Source organism: Herpailurus yagouaroundi, unplaced genomic scaffold (assembly GCF_014898765.1).
Source record: "Herpailurus yagouaroundi ecotype Mexico unplaced genomic scaffold, PumYag 140, whole genome shotgun sequence".
NCBI classification, from domain to species: Eukaryota; Metazoa; Chordata; class Mammalia; order Carnivora; family Felidae; genus Herpailurus; species Herpailurus yagouaroundi.
The window spans coordinates 50,522,576-50,548,675 of record NW_024412395.1 but is presented as its reverse complement, the minus strand read 5'-3'; the positions used below and the strand labels follow the sequence as shown (position 1 = coordinate 50,548,675).

General features: G+C 41.0%; 1 protein-coding gene across 3 annotated transcripts in view; it reads left to right on the top strand.

Moving 5' to 3' along the window:
- The window catches only part of LRP2 (LDL receptor related protein 2), a 204,789-nt gene extending 192,911 nt beyond the window's left edge, over nt 1-11,878 (top strand). For 2 of the 3 annotated variants that reach the window (XM_040475305.1, XM_040475303.1), the window contains 8 exons: nt 1,297-1,387; nt 2,188-2,255; nt 2,634-2,751; nt 3,284-3,413; nt 4,403-4,507; nt 6,316-6,423; nt 10,021-10,092; nt 10,282-11,878. In XM_040475305.1, the coding sequence (XP_040331239.1) occupies nt 1,297-1,387; nt 2,188-2,255; nt 2,634-2,751; nt 3,284-3,413; nt 4,403-4,507; nt 6,316-6,423; nt 10,021-10,092; nt 10,282-10,443 (854 nt within the window). In that variant the 3' untranslated portion in view covers nt 10,444-11,878. The remainder of the gene's footprint in view (nt 1-1,296; nt 1,388-2,187; nt 2,256-2,633; nt 2,752-3,283; nt 3,414-4,402; nt 4,508-6,315; nt 6,424-10,020; nt 10,093-10,281) is intronic. The other variant, XM_040475304.1, reaches the window with a different exon arrangement.
- The last annotated feature ends 14,222 nt before the right edge of the window (nt 11,879-26,100 follow it).

Sequence of the window (26,100 nt, the reverse complement as noted above, 5' to 3'; positions counted from 1 at the left end):
CCCACTCTCATCACGAGGCTGGGGGAAATATTGGCAAGATCACAGTATTTAGTAATATTTTGAGCCAAACAATTTCAAGCTTTTGACATTTGTTGTATGCTGTAGACAGATGGTTCTGACATTTATCACAATTTCACACTCATGGGCGGTGTTGTCCAAGATGTTACTTCATCTACTACTTTCCTCATTTACATTGTTTGCCAAGTGCATTATAGTCAGATTCTTGTTTAAAAGAACTTTAACCAAAGCAAGCACGATAATGGTGGTAGTTGTTCCATATGGGGTCTTGGTTTGGCATTTTAATTAATTAATTTGGTAAGTATTTATTGAGAGCCTACTATGTGCTAAGTACTAAGTGCTGGAGATAATGAGAACAAATGAACAAATGAACAAAACAGATCCCTTGCCTTTGTTGAGCTTATATTCTAATAGAGATTCTAAATAGAGACTGCCCCCCCTCCCCAAATGTATAATGTCAGATAGTAAAAGCAAAAGGAGAAAACAAAAGCAGGGTAAGAGGGATGAGGGTCAGGTGGGAGTTGGGTGGCCTTTAGGTAGAGAGTTCTGGGAAGGCCTCTGTGATAAAATGAACTTTGAGTAGAGATTCAAATAGAGGGACTGAGCCAGGAGGCTATCTGAGCTCCTTAAATAAGTGCACATGTGACAGATACTTACTGAGCATCTTCTAGGTATAAGACATGGAAATGCTAACAGCCCCATCAGGCACCTCCAAGGAGTACGTGGGGGCTGAGCTGGAGCAGGGACCCAGAGCAAGGGCAAGTTGGAGGACTTAAAAAATAGGACATCTCTAACCAGCTGTCTATCAGGCATCTGTGTATCTGCACTGTTGCTTGATTGATGGGTCCCTGATGCTTTAAAGCCTTCAGATGAAGTGTTGAGGTGTGCCCAGATTGAACTCTTGTGTTTCACTGGGCTTGCAGAGGAGAATTCTGAAAACTTCAAATGAGAATACGAATGTCCTAAGAGATTTCTTTACGACAAGTTTCTTTTAAATGTTAATATATGTTCTGGAGTGTAGCATCTCTCCACTGGGGGGAAAATGCTATAAATTGCCTCTTTCTTTCCACCAAATGTACATTACTCTCCAAGACCTTATTATTGATAAGGATATTCATCTGACTTAAGTGGAAGGTACCGTTTTGATGAGGAAACTAATTAGCTGCCTTGCCCCCATCCACTCCCCACTCTGACCCTGGGCCTGAAGCACATTTGCATGGTTTGGGTGCTCTGCTGAGTGTGGCTGACTAACACATGCATGGCTTTCCCTTTCTGCAGCCATCGAAAGTCCTATCAACATGCCCCCCCCATGCAGGTGTATGTACGGAGGAAATTGCTATTTTGATGAGAATGACCTCCCCAAATGCAAGTAAGTCTGAATGTTGAGGTCCGAGTTGTAGGCCTTGGGGGAATTTAAGACAAAGTAGCCAGAAAAACAAGTACAGGAGCCTTGCCAGTTCACTAATTTTCACATCGTGACCAGCTTGCCCTCCCTTGGGAGAGTCCGCAGAGAACTAAGGCAGTGCTTCTCAAACCATACTGTGCATAAGTATCATCTCATTCACAGGGATTCTGCATTTCCAACAAGCCCCCATGAGATGCCACAGGATTGTGAGCCAACTGTAACAGGGAGTAGAGAAGTGACAGCCCCAATTTCTCTACTCACCTGGTGTTAATTACACTTGGAGTGTGGGAGACCAGCTGTCAGCAGAGCTGAGTCAGCCCAAGCACTTGTGATGAGCAGAGACTGGGCTAAAGACTTGGGGGAAAAAAAAAGAATTCTTGAGAAAGCTCTAACGTGGCACAAGATAAATGGAGGTCTTTAAAAACCGTTTAATGGAAACATATCAGTGGAAAGAATACAATCTTGGTTTCCATTTTCATTCTCAATGGAAACATTGCATAGAGTAGACACCAATACATTTATTTGATGACCTTGCAGGTGTCATAGCCACAGCATTGAAAGTGAATTTCATAGTCAGATCAAAGTCAGTTGTTTTTGCTGCTCATCATATCTTGGCAGAATAAACAAAGTCGTGCAAGATACACTGACTGTCCCATGTGTAATTTGCTCGGTCAAACCTCTCTCTACCTGAAGATGTGCTTGTACGATAGCTATGGAAGCCTAAGAACGCCACAGCTTGTGAGCAATTCTCCTTTCACTTTCAGGTGTCCCAGTGGCTACATGGGAAAATATTGTGAAATAGGACTTTCAAAAGGCGTCCCTCCAGGAACAAGTAAGTTTTAAGAATATGAGCAACCTGGGGGCGCCTGGGTGGCTCAGTTGTTTGAGTGTCCGACTTTGGCTCAGGTCATGATCTCGGTTTGTGAGTTCGAGCCCCACATCGGGCTCCCTGCTGTCAGTGCAGAGCCCACTTGGGATTTTCTGTTCCCCTCTCTCTCTGTCCCCCACCTCTCTCGCACTCTAAACATTAAAAAATATATATATGAGTGACCTGGAAATGCTTTACAGCTCCTAAGTTGAAAGCTGTTTATATTCTATTTAACTCAGTGTTTGAATTGGTTCTGCCCTCAGCTTCCAGTCTTAAGTCTATTGGTTCCTTTCCCTTTCCCCATGCTGATATGGTCACTTTTTCTTCCCTCTTCGGTGGCAGCAGTGGCTGTGCTGTTGACAGGCATCCTGATCATCATAATTGGAGCGTTGGCAGCATTAGGATTTTTCCACTACAGGAGAACTGGCTCCCTTTTGCCTTCTCTGCCCAAGCTACCAAGGTCAGTTTCATCATGTGGAATATTGATTTTAGAAGCTTGGGTGATGTGACTATGTGAATAATTCAGGGTTTTTTGTTTTGTTTTGTTTTGGTTTTTTTTGTAAGTTAAAATAGCATAACATGCAGCTTAACCTATTCTGTAGAAACAAAAAGTATTGAACTTAAAAGCCATCATTTCAAATCACAACCTCTTAATCTAATGCTTTTTTGAAGACTGAATGCAAATCACACTTTATAGTCCAAATAATTATGCCCACTGGTGGGGATTCAGGTTAGACTGGAACACAGTCTGTGGGTTGGACCAGGCTTTATTCCTGCAAGTGCCAAGTTAGCCCTCTCTTAGATGTCAAGCATTCAACAATGTGCTTTAACACTTCTGTGTGGCTAAGGCAACTTCCTACCATATTTGATGTATGAATTCAGAGTGGGAATTGAGCGTTTCATTTAAGTAAGCTTTAGCAATATGGAGGAGAGGGTACTATTGCAACAGGTGGCTTAAAAAATCGTACACTGTTTCAATTACTTTATTTCAGCTTAAGCAGTCTAGTTAAATCCTCTGAAAATGGAAATGGGGTGACCTTCAGATCAGGAGCAGATGTTAACATGGATATTGGAGTGTCTGGTTTTGGGCCTGAGTCCGCCATTGACAGATCAGTGGTGATGGTGAGTGTGGCTGCAAAATGGCTGTATGTTTACTGTTTTATAAAAGAAACACTTTTTATAGAGAATAAAATTAACCTAGAATAAAAATGAAACGGTATGCTTCTCAACGTAAAGTCTTTACAAAATTAGGAAACATACGTTTTTGCAGAAAGGTCTCTAACATATTAGTAATAAAATTGCACTTTACCCCTGCTCTAAGCCACACTTGAATCCTAAACAGTGTTAAGTTTAATGAGAATCTTAAAGAGTCTTATGTTTTTTGGGGGAGAGGGGAGAGAGAGCATGGTATTGTTTTTATTTGATGACTCTTTGTATGTTAAGGGAAGGAGTAAGGAAATCCATGTTTCCTAGTCTTCTATATTTTCCCACCAATGTGTATAGTTGGGATACATAGTGATTTTAGATGCAGTGGTTGGTTCAAATCACAGCTCTGCCGCCTTCTAAGAATGTAATAATAGGCATGAAGCTTGATCGCTCTGACCCTCATTGTCCCCATCTATAAAATGGATACAGTAATACCTCTTGTGAGGACCAAATGGCTACTTTATGAGTGTACTAGTACAGGATCTATAACCAGGACTGGAAAATAACTTTCAATATTTTGCCTTTCTTCCAAATCTTTCATGTTTAACCTCCGCATAAAAGTACAATATTACCTATTCTTTCTTCTTTCCCCTCTCCCTCTTCTCCTCTTTGCTCTCTTTTCCACCAGCCACCCTTTTCTCTGCTGTGCAGACCTATCCCCAAGTGAATATTTGCATTAACGAGCCAAAGAGAATGTGGGTGTAAAAGAATGTTTCTGTTTCCTTGATCTGATGAATTAGTGCATTTGTTACTTCATGTGATGTTTGCCGTGTGGAGGCCTTGTGTCTCCTGGCTTTTTCTTTAAGTTCTTTTTGGATAAATTTGGCATAGCCACTAGTATACCTCCAGGTGTGAGGAGGGCACCTTCCTTCCTGTGTAAACCAGATACTTCTTTTCTCCGTCAGAGTGAACACTTTGCCATGGAGATGGGGAAGCAGCCCATAATCTTTGAAAACCCAATGTATGCATCCAGGGACAGTGATGTCAAAGTGGTTCACCAGCCAACCCAGGTAAGAAGTCACAGCCCTTTCTTTCAGGTTCTGCTACTACTCAGTCTTGTGCTATTGAATAATGCCCTCCTAGGGTTCTCCTTACTTTCCCTCAAATGAAGGAAGCAGTGTTCCCGCCCTTCAGGTTCACTAAATGCGATAATAGGACTGACCCAAGGGTATGACACCAACGTGTTGCAGAGTCGCTGAGGCTTGGCAACCATTCTGTGCTGACCAAGAGCCTTGTCATGCTGAGTGGTCAGAGCAAGAATTACGAGTCCACTCAGGGGCTTGGCAAGCAGTGCCTGACTCACACAGACTCTCTGTAAATATTTGTGAAACGAACAAGTGAATGATTGTCAGGTCATTATGTGGAGATTTGGGGGATTGGGTATACTCTCTGGGTTCTTATTGGTATCACCGGTGTGTTATTTGAGGTGACCTCCTTATGCTTGCCTTTCACATACTTTTCTGAAAACTAAAGTCCCCAACGTTGATAGGCAGATACCTAAATTTCCTTTGGTGCAGCCCTGTTACTCACTCATCTTTAAGAGGAGCAGGGAGGTGACATAGGTGAGTAGATGAAGGGAAAGAACTTTTCCCTGGACCTGGAACAGTAGCTCCCACAGCACTTCTAGTGCCTGTCAGCATTTAGCCTACTTCCTTTGTTGAAACAACTACAGCGTCAGGGAAATGCAGTTTCGTGGTTAATACCTAACCTTCATTTGAAATCATAAGATATGGTACCTTTTAAATATAAAAAGGTTTATTTTATGGATAGCATTCTTAAGATCAGAAACAGTTGCATCTTAAGCATTTTTCCTGGTCTTTTGATATCCAGGTAGCAAAAATATGATCACATGATACAATAGATGTGGCATTTCATTTGGCATTTTCACTCGAAATAAAATGAGGCCATGTTTACAAACACATGTTTGAGAAGAAATGAAACAGTGAATGTAAAAATATGGGAAAAAGTGAATTTTTACCTTGTAATTTGTTAACTATATATTCATGGTAATTTGGGCTTAGGAGGGAACGTTGGAATCACATGAATGTCGCAGAAAATGTCTAGAGGGGTATTAATTCCATTATGTCTCTTGTTTCAGAAATTCAACCTCTTGTAAGCAGTCATCTCAGGATAGTAATTTTATTCTAAATATCCAAAGATAAGAGTCTCAGTTCTCCACTGAGTTTGGGAATAATTCATGCTGTTCCTCTAAGATTTGGCTGCCAGTATACAATTGGAGTTGTTTGTCTGAAAATATGGTCAACAGTGGAAATAAGGCAGCACAGAGAACACAATAAAATTGTCATTACTAAGTAAGAGTATGACTGTGATGGGTGTTTGCCTCCCAGGACTAAGGCATGAGACAGATGACATAGTGGTTGGTGCTTTGATTTTGGGGAGATGGGAATGGTGTTTAGTCCTAGGGCACGGGATTGTTCTCCTATTAAGACAAATAGTGCGGGGCGCCTGGGTGGGTCAGTCGGTTGAACGTCTGACTTCAGCTCAGGTCATGATCTCACAGTCTGTGAGTTTGAGCCCCTCATTGGGCTCTGTGCTGACAGCTCAGAGCCTAGAGCCTGCTTTGGATTCTGTGTCTCCCTCTCTCTCTGCCCCTCCCCCACTCATTCTCTCTCTCTCTCTCTCTCTCTCTCTCTCTCTCTCTCAAAAATAAATAAACATTAAAAAAAAAAAAAAAGACAAATAGTGCCTGACCATGTCTGTGAGAAAGCAAGGCAGTAAAGTGAACCAAAGAGCTGATAAGAAACTTCACAGCAAAACTTCTTTCAAAACTGGATAATATCCTTTAATATGCATGCAGGTGACTGCATCTGGAAATGTGGATAACCAGAACTATGGAAGTCCCATAAACCCTTCTGAAATAGCTCCAGACACAAAGCCGGCTTCCCCAAGTGCTGATGCAACTCAGGTAATAGTGTCTGGCTACTGAAATGGTATGGGATTTGCAAAGGGCTTAGGAATTGCTGGGTTTACTAATGCTAGGGGAGACTAGGGAGACCCTGATAGGCTCATGGACCCAAGATAGGCAGTTAATAAAGGTAATTTTTAAATAATAATAAATTGAAAATTGTTCCACTAACTAAAACCACATTTCTAGCATGGATTGAGATGGAATGATATTCCTTGTGACGTGGGAGACCATATGGAAAAAAGAAGGGCAACTGGGGCATTGAGTGTCTGACTTTGGCTCAGGTCATGATCTCGCTGGGTTTGTGAGTCTGAGCCCTGCGCCGGGCTCTGTGCTAACAGCTCAGAGCCTGGAGCCTCCCTCATATTCTGTGTCTCATCCTCTCTCTGCCCCTCCCATGCTCATGCTCTGTCTCTCTCTGTCTCTCAATAATAAATAAATGTTAAAAAAAAATAAAAAAAAAAAGAGGGGCAACAGATTTCAGGATCTAGTCTCTTCAGACTAGAGTTACTTGATTTTACAGAATGACTTAGAATAAAGAGTTCACTGGGTCAATCACACATATAGAAGACCTTTTCCTTTTTCATGTAATGCAGTTTTTCTACAGTCTACATCTTTGTTCCCTGAATAATGTACTGTGTTCTTAGCTCTACTGCTGTTACCTATATTCACCACGAGATGGCACTAATTCATACTCTCTTCATCTGTCCATCTATCCATCCAACCAACATTATTGCCCTCGGTGTGCCAGGTACAGGATTTAACACTGGAGATTAAAAGAAAAAAAGATCATGAATAGAGCTTCTCTGTCATGCTTTCAGGCACTTTGAAATTTTTAGATTGGTCTACAGAGAGAAATTCAATTAAATTTGATATGAAATTTTGTGTTAATATATAATCCATCACTAGTTTTAACGGACACATATGAAGCTATTTAAGATCTAACTGTCTGATTTTGGGCAAAATATTTTTCCTCTGGTTTTTAGAGTCTTTATGTTTCTCATTGGGCTCACTATTGGCATAGTTCTTTGTGGTACAAAAGTTTGTCTATGCATTGCAACACATTTTAGTATTTCTGGCCCCTGTCCATTAAGCGTCAGTAGTGTCTCCCCCAATGCCTTGTGATCCCAGAAATCAGCCCCAGTCTGCCTCAGCACCTCCATTTCCAATTGGGAGCAATAGGATCTGGAATGTCTCAGTTTTAAGGTTCTATGACCCCTGTAAAGTAATATAAAGAAACAAATCCAAGGGTAGTGAGAAATCTGACTATTTACACAATCCTTGTTTCTGAAATAATCTGTAAGCATAACTGGTATCTGCAGAGTTAACTTGGAAGTCATGCTGAATTTTCAGCACCTCAGAAATTGGTTTCTATTCTGCTTGTTTGGATCAAAATAAAAGTTGAACTAAATTAATGCTAATGAAGAGTTTATAACAAAGGTCTCTACCTTTTCATATTTCATTTACTAATTCCTTCTTCTGATACACACATGCACAAACACACATACACACACACACACACACACACACACACACACACACACACCAGACACATAAAAATGTCTTAGAAAGGAATTTTCAGTTTTATATTTTTTCAAGGGACTGAATTTTTTTAAGCTACATTTTAAAATGGATTTTGAAGATTAATTTTCTACAGACACCAAAATACTTGGATGTCACAAGTCTTGAGTGTCGCAATGTTATGTCTCTTGAGTGTTCCCTAAATCTAACTCAACCCCAAGGCAGTGCCAGATTTATTTTATATTCTCAACTTTTCTTTCAGTCCATTTCAAGTCTAGTGATCTTCTCCACTGGACAGAGCTCTCTCCCAGCCTGAGCAGGAAGGGGAATGTGGTGGAGATGTTGCAGCCTCTGACCTGCACATCTATCATCAGAAACAATGAACACTGAAAGACTTTTCAGACGAGAGTGGATCTTCATCAGTTATAGTCTCTTTCTTTCTCATCTTCACCTTTGCAGTGTGTTGGCTCTTCCTCTGTTTTGTTGTTTTTAATCAGTTGAGGCTGAGACCCTCTAAGGTCTGTCCTACGTGCTATGTCTAGGGATCTCTCTCTATCGGTTGTCTTCTGGGCACTGAGATGGCAGCTAATGTGGCTTAAAGCAGTAAGGCAACACTTGGTTAGGCTCTCTCTAGGTTGACATTAATGTGCCAAAGTGGCTCACAAATTTATCTTTCATCAGTAAATCTGCTCAAAAGACTCAAAGCTAGGAGCAAGAATTCCTATGACTCAGTTCTATTGTTTTCCAAGTCATGTTGACATGCACTGGATTTCCCAAGGAGATAAAAGTGAAAATCACCAGTTTCTCTTGTTAGTAATTGCTTAACTCCAAGGAGCCCATCCCATAAGTGTAAGCTTCCAGAGGCCAGGCTCTTGATCTAAATGTCTTTATCTTTTTCTTGGTGGCTGCCATGTACAGAGTAGGTGTTCACTTACATGTGGGTTATAGTGCATGGTCTTCTCCTGTAGTCATGTGCCCCCTATGTCTTCACATGTTGGCCGCCTAATTTCACAGAGCAAGATATGCCCCTAAAACATATGGGCTACCTTAGCTTCCTGCTGGAGTAGGCTGTCCACGCCCTTCCTTTCTGTTCCTTTGTCTTCTTCCATCTCGAAACAGCCAGAGCTGTTTCTGGCACTGGCACCATGGGTAGCTTTTCAGCGAGACCTGGGCCACCAGCCATAGTCTGTGGTGATTTCTCTTTGGGTTCTTCAGTGTATGGTCCTCTGAGTCCTATCATCATTGCCTACTCTTCCACCTACAGTTCAGTTATATGCGCTTGCTGTGACTCCTTCCTCATCTATAAAATAAGAGCACCTACCTCAGAGTTGCCAGGAAGATTAATTGGGAAAACTTGTAAAACTTTTAGACTAACCCCTGATACATAGTAAGCTCTCAATAGATGCTATTTTTTGTTGTCACCATTGCTATTTTGATTACAGGAGGAAATGATGAAGGGGAAGGGATAGGTTTGAGTTGACCAAGGATCAAGACATCATTTTAGGAAATGAGAATTACAATCTGGCTTTCCCCTTAAGTTTTAAGCAGCCCCTGAAGAAATCTCTTGCCTGTCTCTGTCAAAGCTTCTAGATTCTGTTGGCACAGATTCTGTCAACTATACATGTCAAGTCAAGGAAGTCTTTGAACTTACTAGATGAAAAGAGCCCAGAGACTTTCAGTTTCAGTTTGGGGACTGTCTGAGGAGGAACTGAACAATGTACCCATGGGTCAGGTCATGGGGTCCCAGGTCCCAGTTTGCTTTTTCCTTCACTCAGAAGACATTTTAAAACCTACAAGGAGGTTGGGCGCCTGTGTGGCTCAATCGCTTGTGCATTCAACTCTTGGTTTGGGCTCAGGTCATGATCTCAGTTTCATGAGTTCAAGCCCTGCATTGGGCTCTGTACTATTAGCACAGATTTTCTCCCTTTTCTCTCTGCCCCACCCCACTTGTGCTCTGTTTCTAATAAACAAACAAACTTAAAAAAATTAAAAAAAAAAAAAAAACCTCCATGGAGGAACAAATCCATGCAAAAAATTCCATTACTGAAGGTTTTCTGTTTCCCCCTTTTCATTTAGGCAACAAAATGGAGTATCTTCAAACGAAAATTGAAACCAACTACCAACTTTGAAAACCCAATCTATGCGGAGGTAATTGTTGACAATTTTTGTTCCCACAGGCGTTCAGCATTCTTTCTTAGCAATAACTTGTCCGGCTAAGGTGGGTATACACTCAGATTATTCTGAGCAAACTGGTAAAGATTTGTTTTCTTCACACAAAACTGTTTCCAGTCCCACTGGGGGAATAAATGGCTGATTTGTTTTTCCCTGTGGTCTTAGATGGAGAATGAACACAAGGACAGCACTGCTGTGGCTCCCACTCCCTCTCCTTCCCTCCCTGCTAAAAGTTCTCCAAGGAGAGACCCAGTGCCAACCTATACTGCGACGGAAGACACTTTTACAGACACCGCAAACCTTGTTAGAGAAGACTCTGAGGTATAGCTATGCCATCTGTTTAGGGATCATTAGAAACACACTTTTGCACATATATTTTTTACAAACAGATGAAGAAAAAGTTAACATTCAGTACTTTATTAAAAAAATATATTTTTTCCCATTTGCCTGTAGTTGGAAGTGTCTTTGGAAACCGTGTCTTGTGTGTCTTTTTTTTTTTTTTTTTTTTTTTTTTTACTTATGCTGTCTCATATTTTTACAAATAATTATCACAATGTACTATATGGATATCTTTGCACTGAAGCTATCTGAAGGTAATGCTATAAATATACTGTACATTTGTAAATTTTGGAAAGATTATCACATCATTAAATTTGCTGAGAAAAGTATCTGCTGAATTGGTTGGTGATCATTCCAGTAAATGACCCAACAAAGAAAGGAATTGACTTGGGGCCTTTCGCCATGTCTAAAGAAGAGGTACCACTCATATTCCCTATAGGATTATCAAGCAAAGAAACCCAGGCCCCACTCTTAGGTCCATTTTTACACCTCAGCACTTAATGTTCAAGATTAGCTGATTATTCGATTAGCTGATTAGTAGGCATATGGATACAGGGCACTGTGTGTTATCTAGACATCTGGGTCTGACCGTAGATGCCTCAGATAATGCAGAAGGTAGAAGAAAACCAATTCAATTTCACCCTTCTGCATGTTTGTGTTGTCTAGCCAGAACACTTTCACATGTGTTACCTCACTAGCTGTCAAATCAACGTTTTTATTTGTGATGTCTGTAAGAAAATTCCATGTCAGGAGGTACAAGTGTCCCGCGAAGAGTTTGTATCCAGTTGAACGAGCTCTTTTGCCTGATGGACCATAGGGCAGTTTCCGTCCTTGCCTGGCATCTCAGGCGGTCACCTACCCCAGACACTGGAGCTCACCAGCTGAATGACTCAAACCAAATCTGTGTCTTCATCAAGTAAGGTGCAAAGCGAATACCAGTTAAGCAAAGCCTCAACTGGGTTTTGTTTCTGTCTGAAAATATCATTATAATGACTATTTATTTCCTAAGTTGAACATGAATAGAAAGGGAAACTGTTCTTATTGAGCCTTTTTTTAGGTCCTTTTGGCTAAATTATACATTTGTATCGGAATGTACTGTAGAGCCTAGAGTTTCTCTTGAAACTAGAGTTTCTAGAAGTGGGCATATCTTCACAACAGGACCCATGGCAGGAATATACAAGTTCCATACTGAGTAGCATTTCTGGCTCTCTGTGCTAATATTGCACATTTTTAAAACAATGAATGGATGGATGGATGGATGAATGAAACATGTACTACTGATTATTTTGTTACCAAGTTCTCAAAATATTTGTGGCTTGTATTTTGAGAGCTTATTGTAATTTTTTTGAAATATACTTTGATTAGAAAAGCAAACGGAAATGATGCTGCTGAAAAATTTCTAATAAATGTGTATTTTATCAGACTTCTTTGGCGTGCTTCTTAAGACCAGCTCATGAATTGGTTGTATTTCGCTGTACACAGAGCTCAGGGCTGTAAGTGCCAGGCAACCTGAGAGCTAGGGGTGTCCAGAGTTCAGGGAGCGGAGGAAGAATTCCCAGCACATGCAGACCTGACAGGCCTGGTGGGGTAATCTCAGAGGGGAGTAGCTCCTTAGGTTCCCACCTGAACTCTGGGGAGGCAGCCCCTTTAATTGCCTTTCAAAGTCAATTTCCACCTCTTCTTACGCTGTAGGCCCTGAGCCAAGTCCCCCTTTTCGGATCTGATTGTGTTCCAGAGCTCAGTGAAAGGACCCACTGCTGAGGGATCTCCGAGCTCCTCATGCTGAGCCTGACAGAAGAGCAGTGAGGACAGTTGCAGCTGGAGAGAGTTTTGTTCCAAATTGGAATTCAAGCTTCTGTGGGGTGTGTATTCTGATGCACTAACATGGGGGTGGCTGCATCAGCCAGCAGAAAGTGTGAATGCACGGGTACAAGGGAGCCAGGAGAACCTGCACTTGGAAATGTTTGCAGTTTCCAGCTTTGGTATTTGTTTTGGGCATTAAGCTCACTATGAAATTGTTCTCAGGAATTTTCTTTTATGAGAATTCGTTTTCTGCTCAGCTTCATTTCCCAGTGTATCCCAGAAAGGACTCAGAGAGCCTGCTGGTGCCTTCCTGTCCTCTCTAGGGGACTTTGGCCCTCCCGTAGCCCCTCCTGGTAGGCTCCCCCAGTGCCGGGTTCTCCCCCTGCTTCCTTCCTTCCAGCCAGGGCAGCTGTTTGGAAACTCTGCCAGTGCAGGAACACCGGGGAGACAGGGCACTATTTACAGGACTGAAGTTTAGGTTGCTCATCATTTTAGCGTGTGAAACAGGGGCAATTTTAGTAGCAGAATGGAGTATTGTGTGCAATATAAAATCATGACCACAGCAGGTGTGTCCACCCAAAGCTGTCAGATCATACCGGTCACCTTTTTCCAGGGTTTCCCAGTAAGCTTTCTACTATTTATTCACTCACTGATTCACTCACTCACTCTCTCTGTGTTCTACCAGCACTCAGTTGCAGACAAAGGGATGCAGAGACCACGGGTTTCAGGAACATGTGTGACAGGAGAATTTTCCATGGAGAAGCCCATCCATTACGTTGGTTTTTCTCTGAAATGGAAAAAGACCAACGTTTGATTTTTGAGGTGGAATATTTCAGACTGGCTCAAAGACAGTTAAGAACTATGTAGGCCCTGGGGTGAGGGAGGGTTCTAAGGAAGCTGGTTGGAGATACACAGGTTTTCCCAGGCATCCTAGAAAGAGCCCTGGACTGCAGGCTTGAGTCCTTGGCTGCCCTTGGTCTCTCAGCCTCTGTTCCGCCTTCCCCCTGTGTTCATCATGGTCACAAGCCATATGTCCTAAGGGGGATACTATGTGACTATGTGTTTCCTTTCTGAAAGCTCCCTCAAGAGAATAAAGCTAAAGTTGCTTTCTTCACATCTGTGATTTGCTTTGAAATAAGCCAGTGTGTGCTGGGGAGAGAGTGAGGAACAGGATAGAGATACAAAGAGATTGGCCACAAGGCAAGAAATGTTGCCGCTGGGCCTTGGGTCCATGGGGGTTATTATACTATTCTCTCTATTCTGGTGTATGTTTCAGATTTTCCTGAATGAGCTAGGAACTCACATCCTTCAGTTTGTTTGCTGTCCTCTCTAAGTAACACACAATCATGAATTGTCACGAGAGAATCCCATGTTACAGGCACCAGCAAATCACAATAGCTAGTAGGATGTTTACACGCCAGGTTCGGTTCTCAATACTTTACGTGTTCTATCTCCTTTCATCTTCATAACAGTCCTATGTGGTAGATACTATTCTCCCCATCGTACAGATGAGGCACCGAGTGGCTAAACACCTTTGGTTAAACACTAAAGTCGCACAGCCAGTAAGCGACAGGGCTGGAATTTCAATCCAGCTGTCTCAACCCACTGTCGTGGCCACTTCTCTCAGAGGATGCAGTCTAGTGCAGGAAACTAATCCCAATAAAATGTGTGGGAGCACAGGAGGACAGCGCTTGTCACAGATCTTCACATTTGACCTCCAAAGATGAATGTGTCAGTAAAGAAGTCCAAGGAGGAGGGGAGACAGAAAAGATAGCATGGGCAAAGACAGGGAAGTGGGGACGGACACGGTGCAGGGGATGGCACAAGCTGTGCTGTGTTGTTCCATCGGATACTGCTTGGGTGAAGATCCTGAAGACATGTAGCTGCATATGTAGCTTAGAGAAGGTTGGATGGGCCCATATATGAAGGGTCTCTGATGCCCTGGAAAGGAAGATCCGCACCGATTGGCTCACCTCACCAGGGGCCCCGCCCCAGCCACTGCAAGGGATGGATCCAAAAACAAAACAACGACAACAACAAACCTCCCCCCCCAAACCCCCCAAAACAAAAACAACAATACTTGGGTGTGTCAGCTTTTTAAAGTGACCAGCTTTGCTCAGTTCTTTTGGTCTTACCAATTCTGAGCCACTCCTTCCTGGAAGTGAATCCAGAGCATCTTGTTTGAAAATCAAGCCTCCGTGTTCACTTTGTGTCTGTGATGTTCTGCAATTAATGATAAGAAGCCAAACGAACAGGTCTCTAGAAACTACTAGAGGGCATTGAGTCCCACTTACATAACAATATTGCCAGTCATTGAGTGCTGTCTCTGCTTATGTGGACCAGAGAGGAGGGGCACCTATTTCTGTTCCTCTGAAAACTGATGCCCCCTGATGATAGCCATCATCACAGGACAAATGCCTTCATCATAGGCGCTAGGCCATCCTCCTGCTGTTCATCAAAGCCCCAGAGGCTCCTTCTATAAAACAGGTTGGCCATGGGAGTCTGATGCGAAATGTGTGTAAAGAATGTATTCGGCCCACTTCCTGGCACAGAGGAAGCCCTCAGTCCACAGTAGCCATGCTTACTGTCATTAATTGAGTGGAGGAGGAAGGAAGAGTTTTTTTTTGAAAACGGGAAATATATTTTTAAAAGCTCCTTGGGTGATTTTAATATACAGCCAGCATTAGAACTACTGATCTAATTACAAGAGGCTGATCTTTGATTTTTTTTTTTTTTTTAATAAAGGATGTTATGGGGATGGGTGGTCAAGATTTTATTTGGGCCTCTGGACGAATGGACACATCTTGTCTGTAATGAGGCCGGAGGGGAGATGATAAAATTTGGGGTCTTATTTTATTGTTACATAAGTGTAATGAGAAGGCAATTAATACCCCTGGGCATGAAAGATGGGAAAATCAAGACCCAGAAAGGTAAAGTGCATATTTAAGTCACAATGTTCAGAGCCACATTTCTTGTCCCGACAAGGCAGGGGTAGGGTCTTTCACAAAATTCCCAGTGTCTAGCACCCAGGACTTCACTGGATTGAAGAACAAGCTGATGTAGAAAGTTACTTTTTTTTTTTTTAATATTTATTTATTTATTTTGAGAGAGAGGTTCTAGAGCTACAGCGGGGGAGGGGCGGAGAGTGGGGGAGAGAATCCCAAGCAGCCTCCGTGCTGTCCAGCACAGAGCTCAGTATCTCACGAACCTTGAGATCACAACCTGAGCCAAAAGCAAGAGTTGGACACTCACTAACCGAGCCACCCAGGCGCCCCAGAAATTTACTCTTTTATCCCTAACCATGTTTCCAGACTTAGCTCCAAGGGACTTTTCTTCCATTATGTTCTGTTTGTTAGTTTTCCTCAGCCCCATTGTGGCTATAATTTCCTCAAGAGGCCTCTCTTAGGAGCCAGGGAATAGAAAACTTTTTAAAAAGTCCTGAGCTTTCTTGACAGTAACACCACTTCCCTCCAGTCAGGTAAGACACGGTCTATGACCAAGAGTCCAACTGTATAGTTACAAGAGTGCATTTGTTGAGTTTTTATGGTTTTATTTTGGGGCAAGTTCTAAGAATAAAGCATGTCAGAGTGACACTTCAGTTTTATAAGATGAGCAACCTCAGGTTGTTGGCACAGTACTTTGTTGCCATTTTCCAAATCTTAAAGTGACCAAATACGTTTGGTGGAGGGCAATGGAGGCTTATTTGCAATAAAAACTCAGGAGGCAGGGGGGTACATAAGGGGGTGTCACTTTATCTGTCTTTGACCTCATGTATGCGGCTGACACGGACTTTAGTCACATTGAGCAAAGCGCTAACTGGCCACGTGCCTTGGGTTAATCTTTTCACCTCCCAGGTGATTAGTAGCTTCACCTGGAAAGTGAAGGGGTTGAACACAATTATCTCTAAGTTCTCCTCTAGCTTTCAAGTGCCATGGTTCAATGATTTATCTGTATTTGAGCCTTCGTGTGGAGTTCTGTTCATTTCAAACCTACTGCAGCTGCTCCGGTAAGTTCTAGACTTGTTACAGAGATTTCAAAGAAGGCGGATTCAATGACAGCATCTTAATTTTTATCCTCAAATGCTGTCTCTCTCTCTAGGTGAGCTATCAAAGAGATGCATTTTAGAAAAAAAAATTTTTTTTAAGTATTTGAAAGACTGCCTGTCAATTTTAGGGCTGTAAGCTGCCATGAAGTGCCCCTTTCTGCAGGAAACTCCCGCAAACATTGTTTATACATCCAAGGCTTCAGGGGCCTTTCATGGGACCCCAGGCCCATAATGAGCTTCCTAAGTCATATGAAGGGACCTTAACCAGAAGGACCAATGGTATCCTGCTGACTTCTGATGAGATTCCAGGCCCATGCATGGTCTCTGGATTAAAGAAGAGATGAACCTAGGAATAAAATAAATTAATCACGGGGCTTCCATCCTTTGAAAGTTAAACTCGAATTTATTTTTTAATTATGGTGAAATACACATAACATAAAATTATTTTTTAAATTTTTTAATTACATTTATTTATTTTTGAGAGACAGAATGAGACAGAGAGCGAGTGGGGGAGGGCACACAAAGAGGGAGACACAGAATCCAAAGCAGGCTCCAGGCTCTGAGCTGTCAGCACAGAGCCCGACGCGGGATTCGAACCCACGAACTGTGAGATCATGACCTGAGCTGAAGTCGGACACTTAACCGACTGAGCCACCCAGGTGCCCTGACATAACATAAAATTTTAAACTTGAATTTGTAATCATCAATCTGCTATCTGGGGCCTTTTTGTTTTTATTTTTGTTTTACAAGATGGTCTTAGAAGGCTGTCTATAATGTCTGGAAATCACCGAGGTGTGATATTTCCTTCTGTTCTGTGTCACAGCAAAAAGATGGCACAAAAAGATGGCAGGAGACGTAGCTCAGGCAGGTCCAGCCCAGGAGGGAATGCTCTAGTCACTACGATGGCCACGTGGGTTACCACTCAGAATGGGTTGCCCTGTGGTGTTTAGAGTATAAAGACACCAATGTTAATAACTTAAGCAAACGGCCACCAAGCTCTGGTTTAGGAGTCAGTTTTGGCATCTCGGAAAGTAGAGATGGAGTCATGACTCTTTTCCTAACTAGCTGGCTGGACTTGCCCACACTACTATTGGGCTTTGCAAAACTTCGGTTTCTTACCTAAAAAAAAAAAAGAAAAGAAAAAGAAAAAAGAAAATGGAGATGATAAACTCCCCAGGACTCTCATGAGGATAAACTGATTCATTCGACAAATAGTGAATGAGCATCTACTAGGTTCCAGGGCATAGTATCAAATAGTAGCAGCTAACATTTACTGAGCACTTTATGTGAAGTAGCTCATTTAATTCTCCTGGAAGCTTTATACAGGAACTACTATTTTTACCCTCTCACAGATCAGAAAATGGAGATAACAGATGGGAAGATGCTTTGTAGGTTGCACGGCATGACCCAGGAGAAATTTTCCTTTACTTCCCCTATTTTATTTCTATGGATTCTTGTGACCTATACTGTCTAACAGCTATAACAGCAGGTATTTATAGCATGTTTTCTGTGTGCCAAGACTTCTAAGCACTTTCCAAGTGTGAACTCGTTTAATCTTCCCAACCACCCAATGACGTAGATTAGTATTGTCACCCCTATTTTACAGATGAAGAAATTGAAGTCAGAAAGGATTAAATGACTTACACAACCTATTATAACTACTGTTGGATCCAGGACCCTAACTCAGATAAGTCAGATAAATCATCCCTGGCCTCTGTGTGTTGCTATCTTGCCGTCAGTTAGCACTAATGTGATTTAATACGAGCCGTTGGAGGAGAGGGCTGCAGTCACAGGGAATTCCTCGTGCGGGACTGGCTCTCGGGGTGCTCCTCCCCAAGCTGGGTGCTGGCTTCTCTCCCTATGAAGGGCCAAGCCAGCCCTGACTAGCTGTGCCAACCAGCATTAACCTTTTCTTTGTTCGAGTCACTTGCGTTGAAATAAATAATGAACATACGTGGTGTGACTCCTGCATCCTATCATGCAAGGTGGCTGTTCCCGGGGAACAAAGATGCAAGAAAAAGGCAGCTGCAGTGATTTTTCTGAGCCCTGCCTCAACACGGATAGCGGAGCCAAACAGCTCAGACACCTAACCCTAGACTAAACTCTATTTGTAATTTCCTGGTGGGTCTCGCTTTAATCAAGAGGGATGCATGGCCTTCTCCTGCACTCTCACGGACCTTCTCAGCTTGCCTCCATTCTGGTCTTGCCTCAGGAAGACTACAGAATCATCTATTACAATGGGTGGTTTTTTTTTGCATGTCTCTCCTACCCTGTGTGAATGTCTCAGGGACAACAGCTAGCTTTCACTGCTGTATCCATAGCTCCTAACACTGAACCCAACACTTAATAGGTGTTGAATAAATGTTAGGCTAAGTAAATAAATGAACAAAGTTACAGGCTAAGGCAAGAAAGAAATCCATCGAATCCTGAGCCCCCAGTGAAAGATGAATGATCTCACAGGTGCACATTTATCCTGCCTACGTCACAGGCTGGTTCAGAGAAGTTAATGCATGTGAGGTCACTCTGGTCTTGATAAGTTGCCGTTTAAATTTACATCTTGACTTTTTTCTCCTAATCTCCTGATAAAGGTTTGTAATTGAATAGAATGGCCAGATGTTTCTTTATTTATTAAATGTATTTTTAAATGCTTACTTATTTATTTTGAGAGAGAGAGAGAGAGAGAGAGATTGAGATCATGAGTGGGGGAGAGGCAGAGAGAAAGGGAGAGAGAGATAGAATCACAAGCAGACTCCATGCTCAGCACAGAGCCTGACTCAGGGCTCAATCCAATGATCGTGAGAATATGACCTGAGCTGAAATCAAGAGTTGGCTGCTTAACTGACTGAACCACCTAGACACCTCCATCAGGTGTTGTTTAAACAATATCTGAGAAGTTAACCTTGTACCCTTCCAGATTCCTGACAGGAAATAAGCTGTTACTATAAGTTCACCTGATGTAGGGAGAGAAGCTCTACCCTTCCTGGGTCACCCACTCTCTAAAATTTAACAGTGCTCTCATACAGAATAGGCAGTCAAGAACCACTTATGAAACTGCCCTGGGTTTCTGGCCTTTGGAGACCAGGCTTGATATGAACTCAGGTCATAGCTGGTATCCACCAAGCAGTTAGTATATGCTCTTCTGTACTAAGGCTTCTGTACATAGTATCTCATTTAAAGAGTACAACAAGCTGAGGGAGGTATGATTATAAGCATCCTCAATTTATGAAGGAGGAAACAGGCACAGAATTAAAATAGCCTGCTCAAAACTACATAACTAGTAAGTAGCAGAGCAGGGTTTTGAACCAGGAGGTTTCAATCCAGGGCACCTCTCTAACCATGGCCAGCACTGGTTTCTGGGTCATCTCTGTGATTTGAGACATGATGTAATGGAAAGATCTCTGTTCTAGAGAGAAGACTCAGGTCTTGGTCCAGGTTGGCCGGAAATTAGTAATCTGATCAAGTTACCTGCTTTTGTATTTCTTAAGTGGGGAATTGAAGATCAGTGTTCAAAAATCTTTCATAAAGGAAGACCCCCTTTTAATAATTCCATGGGACCCGTGCTTTGAAAATTATCATTCATCAAAAGAATTATATTTACTGAAGTTACTTTTTCTATTTTTAACTAATTAAGTCAAATCAGAGTTATCAGTTTCAGCAAAGTCCCATCTGTCCCCTTGACCTAGTTTCTACCCTGTTTTTCTGGGTCACATCACCAATTATTTTCATTTCTTAGACCTGGCCACCATCTTTTATATAAGTCTGTTTACTAGTTTTGTCTTTCTCTCCCTCCAGAATGTAAACTTCTATGTGGGCCAGCAACTCACCTGCTTATTCACCAGGTACCACCTGCTCCAGGCAGGGTAACCCTCAAGGCCAGGTAACACAGTGTACTACATTCATGGTGGAGAGACTTCTGTGGTAGCAGGACTTCTCTAAAGATCCCAGTTGATGGCAAATATATACCCTTTCTACTCAGTTAATGTACAGGTTGAAGGAGTTGAAGAAAATATTCTTTATCTATGAAAGATGCTTGGATCCATCCCTTTATGAAACTAAATGTTGATATTATGAGATCTTGAGACTGTTCTGGAAAGCTATACATATAGATATAGGGATGGGTGGGACAAAGGCAAGATAGGACAAAGAGATAAATTCTGATACATTTTCCATGAAGGCTTCAGTCAATCCTATAGGATGCTCTGGAGCTAGATATAGTCCTTTTAAGTTGTCCCTAACTGAGGCAAGGGTCAAACCTTTGATCCATGTACTAGCCCGGCATTGGCCACCAATTTCCTTGTGCTAATCTGTTCAGGCTGCTATATCAGAATACCAGAGACCATACCATACCATAGGGTGGTTTCTAAACAATAGAAATCTATTTCTCACAGTCCAGAGGCTTGGAAGTCCAAGATCAAGGTGCTTGGAGACTCAGGGTTTGGTGAGAACTCACTTCCTGTTTCACAGACAGATGGTCGTCTTCTCTCTGGGTCCTCATGTGGCAGAAGGGATAAGGAAGTCCTCTGGGGCCTCTTTTATTTATTTATTTATTATTTATTTATTTATTTATTTATTTATTTATTTATATTTTATTTTTTAAAATTTACATACAAATTAGTTAGCATATAGTGAAATAATGATTTCAGGAGTAGATTTCTTAATTCCCCTTACCCATTTAGCCCATCCCCCCTCCCACAACCCCTCCAGGAACCCTCAGTTTGTTCTCCATATTTATGAGTCTCTTCTGTTTTGTCCCCCTCCCTATTTTTATATTATTTTTGTTTCCCTTCCCTTATGTTCATCTGTTTTCTCTCTTAAAGTCCTCAAATGAGTGAAGTCATGATTTTTGTCCTTCTGTGACCAACTAATTTCACTTATAATATTACCCTCCAGTTCCATCCACGTAGTTGCAAATGGCAAGATTTCATTCTTTTTGATTGCTGAGTAATACTCCATTGTATATATATACCACTTCTTTTTCCACTCATCCATCGATGGACATTTGGGCTCTTTCCATATATTAGCTATTGTTGATAGTGCTGCTATAAACATGGGGGTGCACGTGTCCCTTCGAATCAGCACATCTGTATCCTGTGGATAAATGCTTAGTAGTGCAATTACTGGGTCATAGGGTAGTTCTATTTTTAGTTTCTTGAGGAACCTCCATACTGTTTTCCAGAGTGGCTGCACCAGCTTGCATTCCCACCATCAATGCAAAAGAGATCCTCTTTCTCCACATCCTCGCCAACATCTGTTGTTGCCCGAGTTGTTAAGGTTAGCCATCTGACAGGTGTAAATTGGTATCTCATTGTGGTTTTGATTTGTATTTCCCTAATGATGAGTGATATTGAGCATTTTTTCATGTGTCGGTTGGCCATCTGGATGTCTTCCTTGGAGAAGTGTCTATTCATGTCTTTTGTCCATTTCTTCACTGGATTATTTGTTTTTTGGGTGTTGAGTTTGATAAGTTCTTTATAGATTTTGGATACTAACCCTTTATCTGATTTGTCATTTGCAAATATCTTCTCCCATTCTGTCAGTTGCCTTTTAGTTTTGCTGACTGTTTCCTTCACTGTGCAGAAGCTGTTTTTTTTTTTTTTTTTTTTTTTTTTTTTGATGAGGTCCCAGTAGTTCATTTTTGCTTTTGTTTCCCTTTCCTCCAGAGACATGTCAAGTAAGAAGTTGCTGCAGCCAAAGTCAAAGAGATTGTTGCCTGCTTTCTCCTGGAGGATTTTGATGGCTTCCTGTCTTACATTCAGGTCTCTCATCCATTTTGAGTTTATTTTTGTGTACGGTGTAAGAAAGTGGTCCAGGTTCATTCTTCTGCATGTCGCTGTCCAGTTTTCCCAGCACCATTTGCTGAAGAGACTGTCTTTATTCCATTGGATATTCTTCCTGCTTTGTCAAAGATTAGTTGGCCATACGTTTGTGGGTGCATTTCTGGGTTCTCTATTCTATTCCATTGATCTGAGTGTCTGTTCTTGTGCCAGAACCATACTGTCTTGATGATTACAGCTTTGCAGTATAGCTTGAAGTCTGGGATTGTGATCCTTCCTGCTTTGGTTTTCTTTTTCAAGATTGCTTTGGCTATTCGGGGTCTTTTATGGTTCCATACAAATTTTAGGATGATTTGTCTTAGCTCTGTGAAGAATGCTGGTGTTACTTTGATAGGGATTGCATTGAATATGTAGATTGCTTTGGGTAGTATTGACATTTTAACAATATTTGTTCTTCCTATCCAGGAGCATGGAATCTTTTTCCATTTTTTTGTGTCTTCTTCAATTTCTTTCATAAGCGTTCTGTAGTTTTCAGTGTATAGATTTTTCACCTCTTTGGTTAGATTTATTCCTAGATATTTTATGGTTTTTGGTGCAACTGTAAATGGGATCCATTCCTTGATTTTTCTTTCTGTCGCTTCATTGTTGGTGTATAGGAATGCAATCGATTTCTGTGCATTGATTTTATATCCTGCAATTTTGCTGAATTCATGAATCAATTCTAACAGTTTTTTTGGTGGAATATTTTGGGTTTTCCATATAGAGTATCATGTCATCTGCGAAGAGTGAAAGTTTGATCTCCTCCTGGCCGATTTGGATGCCTTTTATTTCTTTGTGTTGTCTGATTGAAGAGACTAAGACTTCTAATACTATGTTGAATAACAGTGGTGAGAGTGGACATCCCTGTCTTGTTCCTGACCTTAGGGGGAAAGTTGTCAGTTTTTTCCATTGAGGATGATATTAGCATTGGGTCTTTTGTATACGGCTTTTATGATCTTGAGGTATGATTCTTCTATCCCTACTTTCTTGAGGGTTTTTATCAAGAAAGGATGCTGTATTTTGTCAAAAGCTTTCTCTGCATCTATTGAGAGGATCATATGGTTCTTGTCCTTTCTTTTATTGATGTGATGAATCACACTGATTGTTTTGAGGATATTGAACCAGCCCGGCATCCCAGGTATAAATCCCACTTGGTCATGGTGAATAATTTTTTAAATGTATTGTTGGATTCTGTTGGCTAATATCTTGTTGAGGATTTTTGCCTCCATGTTCATCAGGGAAGTTGGTGTATAGTTCTTCTTTTTAGTGGGGTCTCTGTCTGGTTTTGGAATCAAGGTAATGCTGGCTTCATGGAAACAGTTTGGAAGTTTTCCTTCCATTTCTATTTTTTTGGAACAGCTTCAAGAGAATAGGTGTTAACTCTTCCTTAGATGTTTGGTAGAATTCCCCTGGAAAGCCATCTGCCCCTGGACTCTTGATTTTTTTTTGGAGATTTTTGATTACTAATTCTATATCTTTACTGGTTATGGGTCTGTTCACATTTTCTGTTTCTTCCTGTTTCAGTTTTGGTAGTGTATATGCTTCTAAGAATTTGTCCATTTCTTCCAGATTGCCCATTTTATTATCATGTACTTGCTCATAATATTCTCTTATTATTGTTTTTATTTCTGCTGTGTTGATTGTGATCTCTCCTCTTTCATCCTTGATTTTATTTATTTGGGTCCTTTCCTTCTTCTTTTTGATCAAACTGGCTAGTGGTTTATCAATTTTGGTAATTCTTTCAAAGAACCAGCTTTTGGTTTCGTTGATCTGTTCTACTGTTTTTTTGGTTTTGATAGCATTAATTTCTGTTCTAATCTTTATTATTTCCTGTCTTCTGCTGCTTTTGGGTTTATTTGCTGTTCTTTTTCCAGTTCTTTAAGGCATAAGTTTAGGTTGTATATCTGAGATCTTCCTTTCTTCTTTAGGAAGGCCTGGATTGCTATATACTTTCCTCTTATGACTGCCATTGCTGTGTCCCAGAGGTTTTAGGTTGTGGTATTATCATTTTCATTGGCTTTCATGAACTTTTTAAATTTTCTCTTTAACTTCTTGGTTAGCCAATTTATTCTTTAGTAGGATGTTCTTCAGTTTCCAAGTATGTTACCTTTCCAATTTTTTTATTGTGGTTGATTTTGAGTTTCATAATGTTGTGGTCTGAAAATATGCACAGTATGATCTCGATCTTTTTGTACTTGTTGAGGACTGATTTGTGTCCCAGTATGTGGTCTATTCTGGAGAACACTCCATGCGCACTGGAGAAGAATGTATATTCCGCTGCTTTAGGATGAAATGTTCTGATATATCTGTTAAGTCCATCTGGTCCAATGTGTCATTCAAAGCCATTGTTTCCTTGTTGATTTTTTGATTAGATGATCTGTCCATTGCTGTGAGTGGGGTGTTGAAATCTCCTACTATTATGGTATTACTATCTATGAGTCTTTATGTTTGTGATTAATTGATTTATATATTTGGGTGTTGCCACATTTGGCACATAAATGTTTACAATTGTTAGGTCTTCTTGGTCTATAGACCCCTTGATTGTGATATAATGTCCTTCTGTATCTCTTGATAGAGTCTTTGTTTTGAAGTCTAGATTGTTTGATATAAGTATGGCTACTCCGGCTTTCTTTTGTTGACCATTAGCATGATAGATGGTTCTCCATCCCCTTATTTTCAATCTAAGGTGTCTTTAGGTCTAAAGTGGGTCTCTTGTAAACAGTATATAGATGGATCTTGTTTTCTTATCCATTCTGTTACCCTATGTCTTTTGATTGGAGCATTGAGTCCATTGACATTTAGAGTGAGTACTGAAAGATATGAATTTATTGCCATTATGATGCTTGTAGAGTTGGAGTTTCTGGTGGTGTTCTCTGGGCCTTTCTAATCTTTGTTGCTTTTGGTATATATATATATACCACACTCCTTTAATTTTTGTTTGTCTGGGAACCTTTTTATCTCTCCTTCTATTTTGAATGACAGCCTTGCTGGATAAAGAATTCTTGGCTGCATATTTTTCTGATTCAGCACACTGAACATATCCCGCCACTCCTTTCTGGCCTGCCAAGTTTCTGTGGATAGGTCTGCTGCAAACCTGGTCTTTCTTCCCTTGTATGTTAGGGACTTTTTTTCCTTTTCTGCTTCCATGAGTCTCTCCTTGGATGAGTATTTTGTGAATTTGACTATGATATGCCTTGTTGATGGTCGGTTTTTGTTGAATCTAATGGGGGTCCTCTGTGTTTCCTGGATTTTGATGTCTGTGTCTTTCCCCAGGTTAGGAAAGTTTTCTGCTATGATTTGCTCACATAACCCTTCTACCCCTATTTCTCTTCCTCTTCTGGACCCCTATGTTTCTGATGTTCCTTTTTAATGAGTCACTGATTTCTCTAATTCAAAAATTGTGTTCCTTTGCCTTAATCTCTTTTTTTCTGCTTTGTTATTCTCTATTAGTTTGTCTTCTATATCCCTGATTCTCTGTTCTGCCTCATCCATCCTTGCCGCCACTGCATCCATACGTGATTGCAGCTCAGTTATAGCATTTTTAATTTCATTCTGGCTATTTTTTACTTCTTTTATCTCTGCAGAAAAGGATTCTAATCTATTTTCTACTCCAGCTAGTATTCTTATTATCGTGATTCTAAATTCTGGTTCAGACATCTTGCTTGTATCTGTGTTGGTTAAATCCCTGGCTGTTGTTTCTTTGTGCTCTTTCTTTTGGGGTGAATTCCTTCGTTTTGTCATTTTGAAGGGACAGAAGGAATTAATGAGGTAGAAAAATTGAAATTAAAATTTAAAAAATATTAAAATTAAAAATTAAAAACACATACACACACACAAAAATCGAATAGATGATGCTAGATCCTAAGTGTGTTTTGGTCTGGGTGTTGAAAGTGGTTTGACAGATTAGAGAAAAAAAAAGTGGGGGAGGGAAAAAAAAAGGAAATCATTTGAGAATTTGAAAAAATGAATACACTGAAGTAGACT